At 42.6% G+C, this 20,000-nt stretch overlaps 1 protein-coding gene across 3 annotated transcripts in view; it reads left to right on the forward strand.

The window, feature by feature from the left end:
- Window positions 1-20,000, forward strand: part of ttyh3b (tweety family member 3b) — a 69,032-nt gene that overhangs the window by 8,370 nt on the left and 40,662 nt on the right. For all 3 annotated transcript variants that reach the window (XM_090195081.1, XM_090195083.1, XM_090195084.1), the window contains exon 2: window positions 18,371-18,570. In XM_090195081.1, the coding sequence (XP_090051207.1) occupies window positions 18,371-18,570 (200 nt within the window). The remainder of the gene's footprint in view (window positions 1-18,370; window positions 18,571-20,000) is intronic.

Below are 20,000 nucleotides of genomic sequence, written 5' to 3' on the forward strand. Positions count from 1 at the left end.
TCCTTGTCTCTCCTCTCTGACTGGTGTGCAGCTCCTTGTCTCTCCTCTCTGACTGGTGTGCAGCTCCTGGTCTCTCCTATCTGACTGGTGTGCAGCTCCTTGTCTCTCCTCTCTGACTGGTGTGTAGCTCCTTGTCTCTCCTCTCTGACTGGTGTGTAGCTCCTTGTCTCTCCTCTCTGACTGGTGTGTAGCTCCTTGTCTCTCCTCTCTGACTGGTGTGTAGCTCCTTGTCTCTCCTCTCTGACTGGTGTGCAGCTCCTTGTCTCTGGTACTTTTCTCAGTGTTACTGTGGTCTACTTTTCTCAGTGTTACTGTGGTCTACTTGTCTCAGTGTTACTGTGGTCTACCTTTCTCAGTGTTACTGTGGTCTACTTCTCAGTGTTACTGTGGTCTACTTGTCTCAGTGTTACTGTGGTCTACTTTTCTCAGTGTTACTGTGGTCTACTTTTCTCAGTGTTACTATGGTCTACTTGTCTCAGTGTTACTGTGGTCTACTTCTCAGTGTTACTGTGGTCTACTTCTCAGTGTTACTGTGGTCTACTTCTCAGTGTTACTGTGGTCTACTTTTCTCAGTGTTACTGTGGTCTACTTGTCTCAGTGTTACTGTGGTCTACTTTTCTCAGTGTTACTGTGGTCTACTTTTCTCAGTGTTACTGTGGTCTACTTTTCTCAGTGTTACTGTGGTCTACTTGTCTCAGTGTTACTGTGGTCTACTTTTCTCAGTGTTACTGTGGTCTACTTTTCTCAGTGTTACTGTGGTCTACTTTTCTCAGTGTTACTGTGGTCTACTTGTCTCAGTGTTACTGTGGTCTACTTTTCTCAGTGTTACTGTGGTCTACTTTTCTCAGTGTTACTGTGGTCTACTTTTCTCAGTGTTACTGTGGTCTACTTGTCTCTGGTAAAATGCAAGATCGACTTCAGGCAAATGATTAGGAAATGTAGCTGGCTCCATTCTTTCTATAATAAACATTAGAACTATGCATCGTTTTTTTTTCCTTCTAGAAAAGACCTTGACCTTTTTTTCATTTTAAACTCATTTACTTGTGTGGCTACCAGCACTTCTGTTGTCATCTGATGAAAATGAAGCTCTTTTCTGCCCAATGTGTTGCACTGATGTCTTTTCTGTGAAGGAAAACTATAGTTGTTCTGATCGCTCTGTCGAAGCAAAGAAAACACTGTTGACTTTCAACATAAAACTATACAGATGTGTGAGCTCTAACGTGACCCATGGGTTTCCTGTTGTGGACTTACAACATCCGGGTTGGTTATTTTTCTGTATAAAATGTGTGATTTTGAGAATGAAAACGTGGAAAAACTAAACGGAATCAGGCAAAAAAAGATTAGACTGATTTTATAGGGCCCTACATCTGTTTGTATGTATAGGGGGGCTATTCAGTATGAGGTCACTGTTGGCCCTGGGGGGAAGGGGGGGGGGGGTATAGACGCTCAGAGGGAGATGTTGAACGGAGAGAGATGGAGGGAGAGAGGGAACTGAGAGAGGGAAGAAGGGAGGGGTGTTGTCTGTAGTGAAAGAAGGCTCTCTCTCTCGCTCTCTTTCGCTCAGCTTTAGATGGCTCAGTCTATCTTGTCTGAGAGGCTTTCATGCTTCTCTCTCCAGCTGACACACACACACACACACACACACACTGAGCCCTCTGTGTTTCTCTGCGATGTGATTGACCACCAGATGATTAGTATGCGGTCGAAGAGAGAAGCTTAAAAACAGGGACACTAAACACACCCGCGCGTGCATGTGTCGTCCAACTGCTCTGTATCCACAGCGCTGGTCTACTCCTCGACAACGGCTGGGTCCGGAACGCTGACTGTTGGAATTCTGTGGGAACAACGGAATACTCTTAAAGAGCTGTAATCTCAGGGTTCTTTAAGGCAGTGGACACGTGTGTGTGTGTGTGTGTGTGTGTGTGTGTGTGTGTGTGTGTGTGTGTGTGTGTGTGTGGAGGGAGGGAAACACAGAGGGCTCTGTGTGTGTGTGTGTGTGTGTGTGTGTGTGCGTGCGTGTGTGTGTGGAGGGGGGGGAAACACAGAGTCAGCTAAAAGAACAGCAGTGGAACAGCTGTTGAGCATTACAGAGGAGACATGACTACAGCTATACGCCCGTGTGCATGATGGGAAAGACAGACACACACACAGGGAGACTCCTGAAACCTGTCACAACTCCTGAAGGACGGCCACAGGATTGACTCCGACATTCCGACCAATAGGAAACAGTCCATGTAGTTCTAATGTGAAGGTGAACATTCTGAAGCAGTGATTGTCTTAATGCTGGTCCTGAGGGGGGCACAATCTGCACATGTTGAGGTTTTACATAGCATACAACACCTGATTACATACAACACCTGATTCCACTAATCAACTCTTCCCAAGCACTTAACACCTGATTCCACTAATCAACTCATCAATAAACCTTTGATTAGTGGAATCATACATGTAGTGATATGGCAAAAACAATAATGTACTTCTAGTATCCCCAGGACTAGTATCCCCAGGACTAGTATCCACAGGACTAGTATCCCCAGGACTAGTATCCCCAGGACTAGTATCCCCAGGACTAGGATCCCCAGGACTAGTATCCCCAGGACTAGTATCCCCAGGACTAGTTTCCCCAGGATTAGTATCCCCAGGACTAGGATCCCCAGGACTAGTATCCTCAGGACTAGGATCCCCAGGATTAGTATCCCCAGGACTAGGATCCCCAGGACTAGGATGCCCAGGACTAGGATCCCCAGGACTAGTATCCCCAGGACTAGTATCCCCAGGACTAGTATCCCCAAGACTGGTATCCCCAGGACTAGTATCCCCAGGACTAAGATCCCCAGGACTAGGATCCCCAGGACTAGGATCCCCAGGACTAGGATCCCCAGGACTAGTATTCCCAGGACTATTATCAAGAAACACTGGTATCCCCAGGACTAGTATCCCCAGGACTAGTATCCCCAGGACTAGTTTCCCCAGGATTAGTATCCCCAAGACTGGTATCCCCAGGACTAGTATCCCCAGGACTAAGATCCCCAGGACTAGGATCCCCAGGACTAGGATCCCCAGGACTAGGATCCCCAGGACTAGTATTCCCAGGACTATTATCAAGAAACACTGGTATCCCCAGGACTAGTATCCCCAGGACTAGTATCCCCAGGACTAGTTTCCCCAGGATTAGTATCCCCAGGACTAGGATCCCCAGGACTAGTATCCCCAGGACTAGGATCCCCAGGACTAGTATCCCCAGGACTAGTATCCCCAGGACTAGTATCCACAGGACTAGTATCCCCAGGACTAGTATCAAGAAACACTGGTCTAAAGGCATTAGGCAGAGCCACAGTGATCCCTCCCTCTACATACCTCTATGACTCTGGCATTAGGCAGAGCCAGACCACAGTGATCCCTCCCTCCCTCTACCTACCTCTATGACTCTAGCATTAGGCAGAGCCAGAACCACATCCCTCCCTCTACATACCTCTATGACTCTGGCATTAGGCAGAGCCAGAACCACAGTGATCCCTCCCTCTACCTACCTCTATGACTCTGGCATTAGGCAGAGCCAGACCACAGTGATCCCTCCCTCCCTCTACCTACCTCTATGACTCTGGCATTAGGCAGAGCCAGACCACAGTATCCCTCCCTCTACCTACCTCTATGACTCTGGCATTAGGCAGAGCCAGAACCACAGTGATCCCTCCCTCTACATACCTCTATGACTCTGGCATTAGGCAGAGCCAGACCACAGTGATCCCTCCCTCCCTCTACATACCTCTATGACTCTGGCATTAGGCAGAGCCAGAACCACAGTGATCCCTCCCTCTACATACCTCTATGACTCTGGCATTAGGCAGAGCCAGAACCACAGTGATCCCTCCCTCTACCTACCTCTATGACTCTGGCATTAGGCAGAGCCAGACCACAGTGATCCCTCCCTCCCTCTACCTACCTCTATGACTCTGGCATTAGGCAGAGCCAGACCACAGTATCCCTCCCTCTACCTACCTCTATGACTCTGGCATTAGGCAGAGCCACAGTGATCCCTCCCTCTACATACCTCTATGACTCTGGCATTAGGCAGAGCCAGAACCACAGTGAGGTGGTGCCACGGTTTAACTTGGGAATCCACTGTCATTGGAGAGATAGTAGGCGGTCTGTCCTGACCTCTCTCTGTACAACAGGGTCAGATCAGTGGAGGAGATCTGATCTATCCTGTCGGGACACACACACACACACACACACTCTCTGCCAGGCGGAAAGTAGGTCTGTGTTCTTTGGTGTCTATCTCTCCCCTCCCCCATCGTACCTCGCCTCCTTTAAACCACTAATTGATATACCACACACACACACACACACACACACACACACACACACACACACACATACACACACACACACACACACACAGAGAGAGAGAGAGCAGTAGCTAATAATCTCTGTGTAATCCTCTCAGTGAGTTTGGATGACAGTTTTTTAACTCCAGTTAGACAGTATCAGACATCACAGCTGATACTGAGCAGCGCTTCTCTCTCTGGTCCTGACGAGGTAAACAACATGTCGCTGGAGGTTCTCTTCTGCACTGTTGAACCGATCCAGGAAATGTGGAGGAGGAGGAGGAGGAGGAGGAAGAGGAGGAGTTCAGATGAAGTGTCCGAAAGAGGAAGTCACGGGCGGTCTTTCCGGTTCCTCTGGAAACCGGATACATCCGGGTACCTCAGAACCCAGATAGATACCAGACACCAACACCTTACAACTGGTCCCAGATAGATACCAGACACCAAGACCTTACAACTGGTCCCAGATAGATACCAGACACCAAGACCTTACAACTGGTCCCAGATAGATACCAGACACCAAGACCTTACAACTGGTCCCATATAGATACCAGACACCAAGACCTTACAACTGGTCCCAGATAGATACCAGACACCAAGACCTTACAACTGGTCCCAGATAGATACCAGACACCAAGACCTTACAACTTGTCCCAGATCTGTGCACTACCTATGTCACACCCTCTAGCTCTTTGTGGGCGTCTCTCTCTCTCTCTCTCTCTCTAATAAAATATTAAGGGTTTTCTATATTCCAATAGATATACATCCCCCCCTCCAATACACACCTAGGCTCAGTCCCAAAACCCCCTTCTCTCTCCCACTGTCACCCCTACCAGCCCCCCCTCCAATAGCCACCCTCTACACACCTAGGCTCAGTCCCAAATCCTCTTCTCTCTCTCACTGTCACCCCTACCAGCCCCCCCTCCAATACACACCTAGGCTCAGTCCCAAAACCCCCTTCTCTCTCCCACTGTCACCCCTACCAGCCCCCCCTCCAATAGCCACCCTCTACACACCTAGGCTCAGTCCCAAATCCCCTTCTCTCTCTCCCACTGTCACCCCTACCAGCCCCCCCTCCAATAGCCACTCTCTACACACCTAGGCTCAGTCCCAAATCCCCTTCTCTCTCTCCCACTGTCACCCCTACCAGCCCCCCCTCCAATAGCCACTCTCTACACACCTAGGCTCAGTCCCAAATCCCCTTCTCTCTCTCCCCTGTCACCCCTACCAGCCCCCCCTCCAATAGCCACTCTCTACACACCTAGGCTCAGTCCCAAATCCTCTTCTCTCTCCCTTCACTCTACCCTCACTCACCGAAAGGATACTATTAATATGTGGAATCGATGCATGTCGTGATTCTGTGTCCAAGCATGACTCTCTAAGTCGCTTGGATAAAATTGCCTTCTATAAGACATACAGAGCCTTCAGAAAGCAGACCCCTTGACTTTTTACACATTTTGTTGCGTTAAAGCCTTATTCTAAAATGGATTAAATCGTTTTTTCCCCCTCATCAATCCCTCACCATACCCCATAATGACAAAGCAAAAAGCTTGGCACACCTGTATTTGGGGAGTTTCTCCCATTCTTCTCTGCAGATCTTCTCAAGCTCTGTCAGGTTGGATGGGGACCGTTGCTGCACAGCTATTTTCAGGTCTCTCCAGAGAGGTTTGATCGGGTTCAAGTCCGGGGTCTGGTCGGGCCACTCAAGGACATTCAGAGACTTGTCCCAAAGCCACCTCTGCGTTATCTTGGCTGTGTGCTTGGGGTCGTTGTCCTGTTGGAAGGTGAACCTTCACCCCAGTCTGAGGTCTTGAGGTTTTCATTAAGGATCTCTCTGTATGCCTCCTGAGTGGCGCAGTGGTCTAAGGTACTGCATCGCAGTGCTTGATGCGTCACTACAAACCCGGGTTCAATCTCAGGCTGTGTCAGAACCGGTCGTGACCGGGAGTCTCATAGGGTGACGCACAATTGTCAGGTTTTGGCCAATTTACTTTTTTAGTTAGCTCATCGCGCTCTAGCGACTCCTTGTGGCGGGCCGGGCACCTGCAGGCTGACTTCAGTAGTCAATTGAACAGTGTTTCCTCCGACACATTGGTGCAGCTGGTGCCCGGGTGCAGTGGGCCGGCGTTAAGGAGCGAGGTTTGGCAGGTCATGTTTCAGAGGACATGACTCGACCTTCGCCTCTCCCAAACCCGTTGGGGAGTTGCAGCGATGAGACAAGATTGTAATTGGATATGACGAAATCGGGGAGAAAAAGTGTGATAATTAAAAAAAAAAGGATCTCTCTCTACCCTGCTCCGTTCATCTTTGCCTCGATCCTGATTAGTCTCCCAGTCCCTGCCGCCGAAAAAAAGCTTTACTGACAGTTCCTTTGACCTCATGACTTGGTTTTTGCTCTGACATTCACTGTCAACTCTGGGACCTTATATAGACAGGTGTGTGCCTTCCCAAATCATGTCCAATCAATTGAATTTACCACAATCAAGTTGTAGAAACATCTCAAGGATGATCAATGGAAACAGGATGCATCAGAGCTCAATGCATCAGAGCTCGAGTCTCATAGCAAAGGGTCTGAAAACTTATGTAAAAAATTATGTATTTCTGATTTTTATTTTGCATAAATTTGCTTTGTCTTTATGGGGCATTGTGTGTATATTGCTGAGAATATATATATATATATATATATATATATATATATATATATATATATATATATTTAGTTTTTAAAATCCATTTTAGATATGGCTGTAATGTAACAAAATGTGGAAAAAGTCAAGGGGTCTGAATACTTTCGGAAGGCGCTGTATATTATTATATTATGCTGGGGTTGGAATTGAACCTTGTATTGACCTAACAGGATGGAATGGGACACTATACACTGCTACAGTATAGCCAGGGGAAAGGGACCTGGGCTGTGGGTTTGGAATTGAACCCTAATTGATCTAACAGGATGGAATGGACACTACACACTGCTACAGTATAGCCAGGGGAAAGGGACCTGGGCTGTGGGTTTGGAATTGAACCCTAATTGACCTAACAGGATGGAATGGACACTATACACTGCTACAGTATAGCCAGGGGAAAGGGACCTGGGCTGTGGGTTTGGAATCGAGCCTTCTGGTTCATTTAACAATAATAATTTAATTTATCTTCTGTCGCACTCTGGTGTCACATCAGTGACTGTCTGTTCTGTAGGGTAGTACTGTCTCCTCTGTTCCCATGGTAGTATTTATTAAAAGTCGACTTTGGGCAACAATGTGGGCTTTAAACGGTATAACTAATCGATGCACCATCCTACCAGGTCATGTAATGCTTTACAAACACAAGATAGATGGATGAAGAAGATATTTGGCTACTGAGGTGCCGTTTCTTACCGTTCCCTACAGCTTCCTTCCTAAATGAGATCCTGTGAAATGGCGTCAACACATACTGGAGGAGCTACTGGTTAGCTACAGTGGTTAGCATCAGTGGTTAGCTACAGTGGTTAGCATCAGTGGTTAGCATCAGTGGTTAGCTACAGTGGTTAGCTACAGTGGTTAGCTACAGTGGTTAGCATCAGTGGTTAGCATCAGTGGTTAGCTACAGAGGCTACCTTAGCTGATGACCAGAATGACACATTGATGAACCACCGAAGGAAAAGTGAGGAAGAGGTGGAGTTTGATCAGGGTTTTTTTTTCATACCCAAAGTTGCCATTTTATTTATTGACCCTTATTTGACTGGGTCAGTTGACTCATTTGACTGGGTCACATTCTCATTTACAGCAACAACCTGGGGAAGAGGAGAGGGGACGAATCAGCCAATTGAAAGCTAGGGATGATTAGCTGGCCATGATGGTATGAGGGCCAGGTTGGAAATGTAGCGAGGACACCGGAGTTAACAGCCCTACTGTTCGGATAAGTACCACGGCAGCCCTACTGTTCGGATAAGTACCATGGCAGCCCTACTGTTCAGATAAGTACCATGGCAGCCCTACTGTTCAGATAAGTACCATGGCAGCCCTACTGTTCGGATAAGTACCATGGCAGCCCTACTGTTCGGATAAGTACCATGGCAGCCCTACTGTTCAGATAAGTACCATGGCAGCCCTACTGTTCAGATAAGTACCATGGCAGCCCTACTGTTCGGATAAGTACCATGGCAGCCCTACTGTTCAGATAAGTACCATGGCAGCCCTACTGTTCAGATAAGTACCATGGCAGCCCTACTGTTCAGATAAGTACCATGGCAGCCCTACTGTTCAGATAAGTACCATGGCAGCCCTACTGTTCAGATAAGTACCATGGCAGCCCTACTGTTCGGATAAGTACCATGGCAGCCCTACTGTTCAGATAAGTACCATGGCAGCCCTACTGTTCAGATAAGTACCATGGCAGCCCTACCGTTCGGATAAGTACCATGGCAGCCCTACTGTTCAGATAAGTACCATGGCAGCCCTACTGTTCGGATAAGTACCATGGCAGCCCTACTGTTCGGATAAGTACCATGGCAGCCCTACTGTTCGGATAAGTACCATGGCAGCCCTACCGTTCGGATAAGTACCATGGCAGCCCTACTGTTCGGATAAGTACCATGGCAGCTCTACCGTTCGGATAAGTACCATGGCAGCCCTACTGTTCGGATAAGTACCATGGCAGCCCTACTGTTCGGATAAGTACCATGGCAGAGTCTCTGGTTCTATCTCTCTCCGTCTCTGGATGTCATTGAACTAGGCTCTGGACACAGACATCGATGGAAGTAGAGAAAATGTGTTGTTTTCGCATTCCACAAGAATGCTTTCTGTCGAGGTAACATTCAAGAGCAGAAGTGTCCCATTTCTATACGTTTTGTTGAGATGGTGACATTGTTCATTTGTTTATGTCGTCATGTCCAGCTAATCCAAATTACCTGGTGTAGTGACCTAATGGGGTCATTGTAGCTACGCTAGTCGCTAGCCGGGGTATTCAAACCTTACCCGTGGCGGGTCCGAAGTACTGCTGGTTTTCTGTTCTACCTTGATAATCCCAGAACTCAGCCACCTGGGGCTGTTGTGTGAAGATGGTATCTCTTCGCCCGCATCACAATTCATTTGGAACTTGTCTTAGATTGTTGTCAGCAGCTGCAGAATTCCTGTCCACTATTCCGGAACCTACAGACATTGTCCCGGGTGTGTTCCGGAGCAGAATGCTGTTCCATGTGTATCCTGGAGGAAGGGGAGCTTTCAGAGCAGACACATCCAGCTGTGTGTTATATCATGTCACAGATAAAGACCATACACCATATATAATGTTATGTCACATACTTCGTCAACAAGCTACTCATAGTTCAAACCTTTGGCGGCCCCTCCCTTCTTTCTCTCTCTCTTTCCTTTCATCTTCTGCCAGACATGCATAATTCTCCCATCCCCCTCCTGCTCTCCCTCATCTGGTTCTCTCTTTCTCTGTTTTTTTGAGTCAGACAAACATCTCTCTTTCTCTGTTTTTTTGAGTCAGACAAACACCTCTCGCTCTCTCTTTCTCTCTCTCTCTCTTTCTCTCTCTCTCTCTCTCTTTCTCTCTCTTTCTCTCTCTCTCTCTCTCTCTCTCTCTCTCTCTCTCTCTCTCTTCCTCTCTCTCTCTCTCTCTTCCTCTCTTTCTCTCTCTCTCTCTTTCTCTCTCTCTCTTTCTCTCTCTCACCACCCCAGGCCACGATTAAATTACATTTTGACAGTTGATTCATAACCTTAGGTTAACTATAAACCTTCAGATGTCCTCTTTTCAATAATATATATATAATGTAGATGTGAAAAATCATGAGCTGTGTTTCTCTACCTCACTAGTCTCAATGCCATCTTTACATCTGATATTATAGGCCTGTGTGGGATTAGATTTGATATAGTTTAGGGGGATTCGTTTTGATAGTTTAGGTGGATTAGTTTTGATAGTCTATAGTAGACTATAGTTTAGGTGGATTAGTTTTGATAGACTATAGTAGACTATAGTTTAGGTGGATTAGTTTTAATACTCTACAGTAGACTATAGTTTAGGTGGATTCGTTTTGATAGACTATAGTAGACTATAGTTTAGGTGGATTAGTTTTGATAGTTTAGGTGGATTAGTTTTGATAGACTATAGTAGACTATAGTTTAGGTGGATTAGTTTTGATAGTCTACAGTAGACTATAGTTTAGATGGATTAGTTTTGATAGACTACAGTAGACTATAGTTTAGGTGGATTAGTTTTGATAGTCTACAGTAGACTATAGTTTAGGTGGATTAGTTTTGATAGACTACAGTAGACTATAGTTTAGATGGATTAGTTTTGATAGACTACAGTAGACTATAGTTTAGGGGGATTAGTTTTGATAGTTTAGGTGGATTAGTTTTGATAGTTTAGGTGGATTAGTTTTGATAGTTTAGGTGGATTAGTTTTGATAGTCTACAGTAGACTATAGTTTAGGTGGATTAGTTTTGATAGTTTAGGTGGATTAGTTTTGATAGTTTAGGTGGATTAGTTTTGATAGACTACAGTAGACTATAGTTTAGATGGATTAGTTTTGATAGACTATAGTAGACTATAGTTTAGGTGGATTAGTTTTGATAGACTACAGTAGACTATAGTTTAGGTGGATTAGTTTTGATAGTTTAGGTGGATTAGTTTTGATAGTTTAGGTGGATTAGTTTTGATAGACTACAGTAGACTATAGTTTAGATGGATTAGTTTTGATAGACTATAGTAGACTATAGTTTAGGTGGATTAGTTTTGATAGACTATAGTAGACTATAGTTTAGGTGGATTAGTTTTGATAGTCTACAGTAGACTATAGTTTAGGTGGATTAGTTTTGATAGTTTAGGTGGATTAGTTTTGATAGTTTAGATGGATTAGTTTTGATAGACTACAGTAGACTATAGTTTAGGTGGATTAGTTTTGATAGTTTAGGTGGATTAGTTTTGATAGTTTAGATGGATTAGTTTTGATAGACTACAGTATACTATAGTTTAGGTGGATTAGTTTTGATAGACTACAGTAGACTATAGTTTAGGTGGATTAGTTTTGATAGACTACAGTAGACTATAGTTTAGGGGGATTAGTTTTGATAGACTACAGTAGACTATAGTTTAGGGGGATTAGTTTTGATAGACTACAGTAGACTATAGTTTAGGTGGATTAGTTTTGATAGACTACAGTAGACTATAGTTTAGGTGGATTAGTTTTGATCGACTATAGTAGACTATAGTTTAGGTGGATTAGTTTTGATCGACTATAGTAGACTATAGTTTAGGTGGATTAGTTTTGATAGACTACAGTAGACTATAGTTTAGGTGGATTAGTTTTGATAGACTACAGTAGACTATAGTTTAGGGGGATTAGTTTTGATAGACTACAGTAGACTATAGTTTAGGGGGATTAGTTTTGATAGACTACAGTAGACTATAGTTTAGGTGGATTAGTTTTGATAGACTACAGTAGACTATAGTTTAGGTGGATTAGTTTTGATAGACTACAGTAGACTATAGTTTAGGGGGATTAGTTTTGATAGACTACAGTAGACTATAGTTTAGGGGGATTAGTTTTGATAGACTACAGTAGACTATAGTTTAGGTGGATTAGTTTTGATAGACTACAGTAGACTATAGTTTAGGTGGATTAGTTTTGATCGACTATAGTAGACTATAGTTTAGGTGGATTAGTTTTGATAGACTACAGTAGACTATAGTTTAGGTGGATTAGTTTTGATAGTTTAGGTGGATTAGTTTTGATAGACTATAGTAGACTATAGTTTAGGTGGATTAGTTTTGATAGACTACAGTAGACTATAGTTTAGGTGGATTAGTTTTGATAGACTATAGTAGACTATAGTTTAGGTGGATTAGTTTTGATAGTCTACAGTAGACTATAGTTTAGGTGGATTAGTTTTGATAGACTACAGTAGACTATAGTTTAGGTGGATTAGTTTTGATAGTTTAGGTGGATTAGTTTTGATAGACTATAGTAGACTATAGTTTAGGTGGATTAGTTTTGATAGTCTACAGTAGACTATAGTTTGGATGGATTAGTTTTGATAGTCTACAGTAGACTATAGTTTGGATGGATTAGTTTTGATAGTTTAGGTGGATTAGTTTTGATAGTCTACAGTAGACTATAGTTTAGATGGATTAGTTTTGATAGACTACAGTAGACTATAGTTTAGGTGGATTAGTTTTGATAGTCTACAGTAGACTATAGTTTAGATGGATTAGTTTTGATAGACTACAGTAGACTATAGTTTAGGGGGATTAGTTTTGATAGTCTACAGTAGACTATAGTTTAGATGGATTAGTTTTGATAGACTACAGTAGACTATAGTTTAGATGGATTAGTTTTGATAGACTACAGTAGACTATAGTTTAGGGGGATTAGTTTTGATAGACTATAGTAGACTATAGTTTAGGGGGATTAGTTTTGATAGACTACAGTAGACTATAGTTTAGATGGATTAGTTTTGATAGACTATAGTAGACTATAGTTTAGGTGGATTAGTTTTGATAGTTTAGGTGGATTAGTTTTGATAGACTATAGTAGACTATAGTTTAGATGGATTAGTTTTGATAGACTATAGTAGACTATAGTTTAGGTGGATTAGTTTTGATAGTTTAGGTGGATTAGTTTTGATAGACTATAGTAGACTATAGTTTAGATGGATTAGTTTTGATAGTCTACAGTATACTATAGTTTAGGTGGATTAGTTTTGATAGTTTAGGTGGATTAGTTTTGATAGACTATAGTATACTATAGTTTAGGTGGATTAGTTTTGATAGTTTAGGTGGATTAGTTTTGATAGTCTACAGTATACTATAGTTTAGATGGATTAGTTTTGATAGACTACAGTAGACTATAGTTTAGATGGATTAGTTTTGATAGACTACAGTATACTATAGTTTAGATGGATTAGTTTTGATAGTCTACAGTAGACTATAGTTTAGGTGGATTAGTTTTGATAGACTATAGTAGACTATAGTTTAGGTGGATTAGTTTTGATAGTCTACAGTAGACTATAGTTTAGATGGATTAGTTTTGATAGACTACAGTAGACTATAGTTTAGGTGGATTAGTTTTGATAGTTTAGGTGGATTAGTTTTGATAGACTATAGTATACTATAGTTTAGGTGGATTAGTTTTGATAGTTTAGGTGGATTAGTTTTGATAGTTTAGATGGATTAGTTTTGATAGACTACAGTAGACTATAGTTTAGGTGGATTAGTTTTGATAGACTACAGTAGACTATAGTTTAGGTGGATTAGTTTTGATAGACTACAGTAGACTATAGTTTAGGTGGATTAGTTTTGATAGTCTACAGTAGACTATAGTTTAGGTGGATTAGTTTTGATAGACTACAGTATACTATAGTTTAGATGGATTAGTTTTGATAGTTTAGATGGATTAGTTTTGATAGACTATAGTAGACTATAGTTTAGATGGATTAGTTTTGATAGACTATAGTAGACTATAGTTTAGGTGGATTAGTTTTGATAGACTACAGTAGACTATAGTTTAGGGGGATTAGTTTTGATAGTCTACAGTAGACTATAGTTTAGGTGGATTAGTTTTGATAGACTACAGTAGACTATAGTTTAGGTGGATTAGTTTTGATAGTCTACAGTAGACTATAGTTTAGATGGATTAGTTTTGATAGACTACAGTAGACTATAGTTTAGATGGATTAGTTTTGATAGTTTAGGTGGATTAGTTTTGATAGACTACAGTAGAGTATAGTTTAGGTGGATTAGTTTTGATAGTCTACAGTAGACTATAGTTTAGATGGATTAGTTTTGATAGTCTATAGTAGACTATAGTTTAGGTGGATTAGTTTTGATAGTCTACAGTAGACTATAGTTTAGATGGATTAGTTTTGATAGACTATAGTAGACTATAGTTTAGGTGGATTAGTTTTGATAGTCTACAGTAGACTATAGTTTAGATGGATTAGTTTTGATAGTCTACAGTAGACTATAGTTTAGGTGGATTAGTTTTGATAGACTACAGTAGACTATAGTTTAGATGGATTAGTTTTGATAGTTTAGGTGGATTAGTTTTGATAGACTACAGTAGACTATAGTTTAGATGGATTAGTTTTGATAGTTTAGATGGATTAGTTTTGATAGACTATAGTAGACTATAGTTTAGGTGGATTAGTTTTGATAGACTACAGTAGACTATAGTTTAGATGGATTAGTTTTGATAGACTACAGTAGACTATAGTTTAGGTGGATTAGTTTTGATAGTTTAGGGGGATTAGTTTTGATAGTCTACAGTAGACTATAGTTTAGGTGGATTAGTTTTGATAGACTACAGTAGACTATAGTTTAGATGGATTAGTTTTGATAGACTATAGTAGACTATAGTTTAGGTGGATTAGTTTTGATAGTCTATAGTAGACTATAGTTTAGGTGGATTAGTTTTGATAGTTTAGATGGATTAGTTTTGATAGACTATAGTAGACTATAGTTTAGGTGGATTAGTTTTGATAGTTTAGATGGATTAGTTTTGATAGACTATAGTAGACTATAGTTTAGGTGGATTAGTTTTGATAGACTATAGTAGACTATAGTTTAGGTGGATTAGTTTTGATAGTTTAGATGGATTAGTTTTGATAGACTATAGTAGACTATAGTTTAGGTGGATTAGTTTTGATAGACTACAGTAGACTATAGTTTAGATGGATTAGTTTTGATAGACTATAGTAGACTATAGTTTAGGTGGATTAGTTTTGATAGTCTATAGTAGACTATAGTTTAGGTGGATTAGTTTTGATAGTTTAGGTGGATTAGTTTTGATAGACTACAGTAGACTATAGTTTAGATGGATTAGTTTTGATAGACTATAGTAGACTATAGTTTAGGTGGATTAGTTTTGATAGACTACAGTAGACTATAGTTTAGGTGGATTAGTTTTGATAGTCTATAGTAGACTATAGTTTAGGGGGATTCGTTTTGATAGTTTAGGTGGATTAGTTTTGATAGTTTAGGTGGATTAGTTTTGATAGTCTACAGTAGACTATAGTTTAGGGGGATTAGTTTTGATAGTCTACAGTAGACTATAGTTTAGGTGGCGCCTACTGTAGGAATACACTTGACACTTGTATGTCGAGGATGATTTTGGGTGAGAGGGAGGATGATTTTGGGCGAGAGGGAGGATGATTTTGGGCGAGAGGGAGGATGATTTTGGGCGAGAGGGAGGATGATTTTGGGCGAGAGGGAGGATGATTTTGGGCGAGAGGGAGGATGATTTTGGGCGAGAGGGAGGATGATTTTGGGCGAGAGGGAGGAGGATTTTGGGCGAGAGGGAGGATGATTTTGGGCGAGAGGGAGGATGAATTTGGGTGAGAGGGAGGATGATTTTGGGCGAGAGGGAGGATGATTTTGGGCGAAAGGGAGGATGATTTTGATACCTGCCTCATTGACTCGACTGCCCCTGCATGGAGAGAAGGAGAGCTGCAGGGTTTGCAGTGAACACATCTAAATCACCAGGCTCATTTGAATTTCAACAGGAAAATGATCTGCAACTAAATGAAGATCTGACATCTGTATCTATAAAGTTCAGCTCTACACGAGATCCTACTGTAGGAGTTAGTGATGGTTGGCGGGGGGGGGGGGGGGTGTTACTTGGGGGGGTGTGTCACTTGCGGCCGCTTTGTGTTAATTTACAATCAACTTCCTCTTCTCTTCCTGTACCTTACAACCCTCATTGTGACATCATATCCTCTTTCTCCATTTCCCCCGCCTCTTGTGTTTCTGTCAAAATGGCCCCCAGAAAAGGGAGCAGCCCGCCGGGCGCGGACGTCAGTTCAACGTCTACATTAGATTTAACATTAGATTGACTCGTCCTCTAATGTGGATTCAACACTGTGTCTGAACCTAGAGTCAGTTGATTTAACGTGGATTCAACACTGTGTTTGAACCTAGAGTCAGTTGATTTAACATTAGATTGACTCGTCCTCTAACGTGGATTCAACACTGTGTTTGAACCTAAAGTCAGTTGATTTAACGTGGATTCAACACTGTGTCTGAACCTAGAGTCAGTTGATTTAACGTGGATTCAACACTGTGTTTGAACCTAGAGTCAGTTGATTTAACATTAGATTGACTCGTCCTCTAACGTGGATTCAACACAATGTTTGAACCTAAAGTCAGTTGATTTAACGTGGATTCAACACTGTGTTTGAACCTAGAGTCAGTTGATTTAACGTGGATTCAACACTGTGTTTGAACCTAAAGTCAGTTGATTTAACGTGGATTCAACACTGTGTTTGAACCTAGAGTCAGTTGATTTAACGTGGATTCAACACTGTGTTTGAACCTAAAGTCAGTTGATTTAACGTGGATTCAACACTGTGTTTGAACCTAGAGTCAGTTGATTTAACGTGGATTCAACACTGTGTTTGAACCTAGAGTCAGTTGATTTAACGTGGATTCAACACTGTGTTTGAACCTAAAGTCAGTTGATTTAACGTGGATTCAACACTGTGTTTGAACCTAGAGTCAGTTGATTTAACGTGGATTCAACACTGTGTCTGAACCTAGAGTCAGTTGATTTAATGTGGATTCAACACTGTGTTTGAACCTAGAGTCAGTTGATTTAAAGGTTAAAAAAGGTGGAAAGCGGAAAGAAAAGACAAACATTCCCCAGATTCCATTATGTTGATGTCTTTCTGTTAACTCTTACTTCTACCCCCTCCTTTTTCAAACATTCTGTTAAAAATCGCACAACTTTTCAGCAACCTGCTACTCATGCCAGGAATATAGTATATGCACATGATTAGTATGTGTGGATAGAAAACACTCTGAAGTTTCTAAAACTGGTTAAATCACGGCTGTGACTATAACAGATCGTGTGTTTCATTGAAAAACGCAAGAAAAACTGCTCTCTGAAAGCTAAAAATAATTTCCATAAGTCACTTTCATGGGTTGTTAAAAGAGGACAAAATTGAATATCAACCTGCATGCAATTCATACAAATTCCACACGATGTCGCCATTGTCGTCATTTTCAATTGAATTTTTTGTTGGAAAATCCAAGTATCTGGCTTCCGTTTCTTCCAGTCTCCACCAGGACGCTGTAAATGTGGACAATGGCAGCCATTGATATGCAGACGAGGAGCTATTGAATATACATCGCCCTGTAATCATTTTGATAGATTATAAACGTTTACTAATACCTAAAGTTGGATTACAAAAGGATTTCGAAGTGTTTTGTGAAAGTTTATCGTCGACTTTTTTTATTTAAAAAAATGACGCAGCGTTTAAAAACAATGTTTTTTTCTGAATGACACAGCTTCCATAGAAAGCTATTTTGGGTATATATGGACCGATTTAAACGAAAAAAAGACCCAATAGTGATGTTTATGGGGCATATAGGAGTGCCAAGAAAGAAGCTCGTCAAAGGTAATGAATGTTTTATATTTTATTTCTGCGTTTTGTGCTGCGTCGGATAAGCAGAGTCTTTGTTTACGTCGCATTCAGGCATTTTGAGGTGGTGCATGCTATCAGATAATACCTTCTCATGCTTTCGCCGAAAAGCATTTTAAAAATCTGACTTGTTGGCTAGGTTCACAACGAGTGTAGCTTTAATTCAATACCCTGCTTGTGAATTTTGATCAAGGTTTGAGTTTTAACGAGTACATTTAGCATTTAGCGTAGCGCATTTGCATTTCCAGGTGCCTACTTGAGACATATGCGTCTCAAGTAGAATCAAGAAGTTAATCAGTTTTCCACGTTAATTCAACGTCATCACATTTGAGACTTTTTGTTGTTGTTGTTGTTGTTGTTGTTGGTTGTTGTTGTGCTTGTTGTGGTTGTTGTTGGTTGTTGTTGTTGTGGTGGTTGTTGTTGTTGTGGTGGTTGTTGTTGTTGTTGTGGTGGTTGTTGGTTGTTGTGGTGGTTGTTGTTGTTGTTGTTGGTTGTTGTTGTTGTTGTTGAAATGATGTGGAAGCAACGTAGATTCAACCAGTTTGTGTCCAGTTGGAAAGGCTTGTTTCTGTACAGGGCCAAAATGGGATTACTGACTTGTGATGTCATATCCTGTCTGTCTCTCTCTCTCTCTCCCCCCAGTCGGTGCTGTTGCTAGGCGGAATAGCGTTGGTTTGTCTGGCTCTGGACCTCCTCTTCCTCCTCTTCTACTCTTTCTGGCTGTGCTGCCGACGACGCAAGACCCACGACGACACACGTTCTCACTCACACACACACCAGCCCCCCAACCCTGACTGCTGTTGTACAGCCTGGTGTGTCATCATCGCCACGCTCGTCTGCAGGTTAGTGGTAACACACGCACGCACGCGCACACACGCACGCACGCACGCACGCACGCATACACACACACACACACACACACACACACACGTAGGGCTACATGGATACACACACGTACGCACACACAGACACATGTACACACTCAGGGAGGGAGGGAGATCACTGAGCAAACAAAACATTAAGAACACCTGGTCTTTCCATGACAGACTAACCAGGTGAATCCAGGTGAAAGGGAGGGGGGGGGGCAACTCAATATTAGGAAGGTGTTCTTATTGTTTTGCCCACACAGTGCAGAGTGTTCTCTATAAGGACATAGTTCTACCAGTCTGTTGTAGATCAGCTCTATGATGACATTATATAGTATCCTCTATAAGGACATAGATCAGCTCTATGATGACATTATATAGTATCCTCTATAAGGACATAGTTCTACCAGTCTGTTGTAGATCAGCTCCATGATGACATTATATAGTATCTTCTATAAGGACATAGTTCTGCCATGGAGAACTGGGAGAACTGGGAGAACTGGGGGACATGGGAGTACTGGCAGAACTGGGAGAACTGGGAGTACTGGGGGACCTGGGAGAACTGGGAGAACTGGGGGACCTGTGAGAACTGTGAGAACTGGGAGAACTGGGGGAACTGGGGGACCTGGGAGAACTGGGAGTACTGGGAGAACTGGGAGAACTGGGAGAACTGGGGGAACTGGGGGACCTGGGAGAACTGGGGGACCTGGGAGAACTGGGGGACCTGGGGGAACTGGGGGACCTGGGAGTACTGGGGGACCTGGGAGAACTGGGAGTACTGGGGGACCTGGGAGAACTGGGAGAACTGGGAGAACTGGGGGACCTGGGAGAACTGGGAGAACTGGGGGACCTGGGAGAACTGGGGGAACTGGGGGACATGGGAGTACTGGGAGAACTGGGAGAACTGGGAGTACTGGGGGACCTGGGAGAACTGGGGGAACTGGGGGACCTGGGAGAACTGGGCCAGTTTCAGCAGCACAGTTGAAGCTGAATACTGCTGAACGGTTACAATATACTGTACATGTGTATTATACTGTGAGGTCATCAGTTCTGTATTTTGGGGAAAATCCCTGGAATTTCAGTGTTAATAGAACAGTTTCTACACCAAGGTCATTGACCCTGTAACCATGGTAACAGGGCCAGGAGGGGAGAGAGAGAAAGAGAGAGAATCTGCAGTGACTTTTTTAGTCTCTCTCTCTCTCTCTCTCTCTCTCTCTCTCTCTCTCTCTCTCTCTCTCTCTCTCTCTGATAAACAAGTGTATTCTGTCTGCTCCGTGTGAAACAGTGAAATAGTGTGATACAGGGGGATGTCAGATTAGCTCAGTGTTTCTGAAATAGATTATTTAGGTCATATTGGACCCTTTGGCTGGCTGGGGTACACACACACACACGCACACACGTTATCG

Source organism: Oncorhynchus mykiss, chromosome 13 (genome assembly GCF_057628025.1).
Source record: "Oncorhynchus mykiss isolate SJ-2025 chromosome 13, ASM5762802v1, whole genome shotgun sequence".
NCBI classification, from domain to species: Eukaryota; Metazoa; Chordata; class Actinopteri; order Salmoniformes; family Salmonidae; genus Oncorhynchus; species Oncorhynchus mykiss.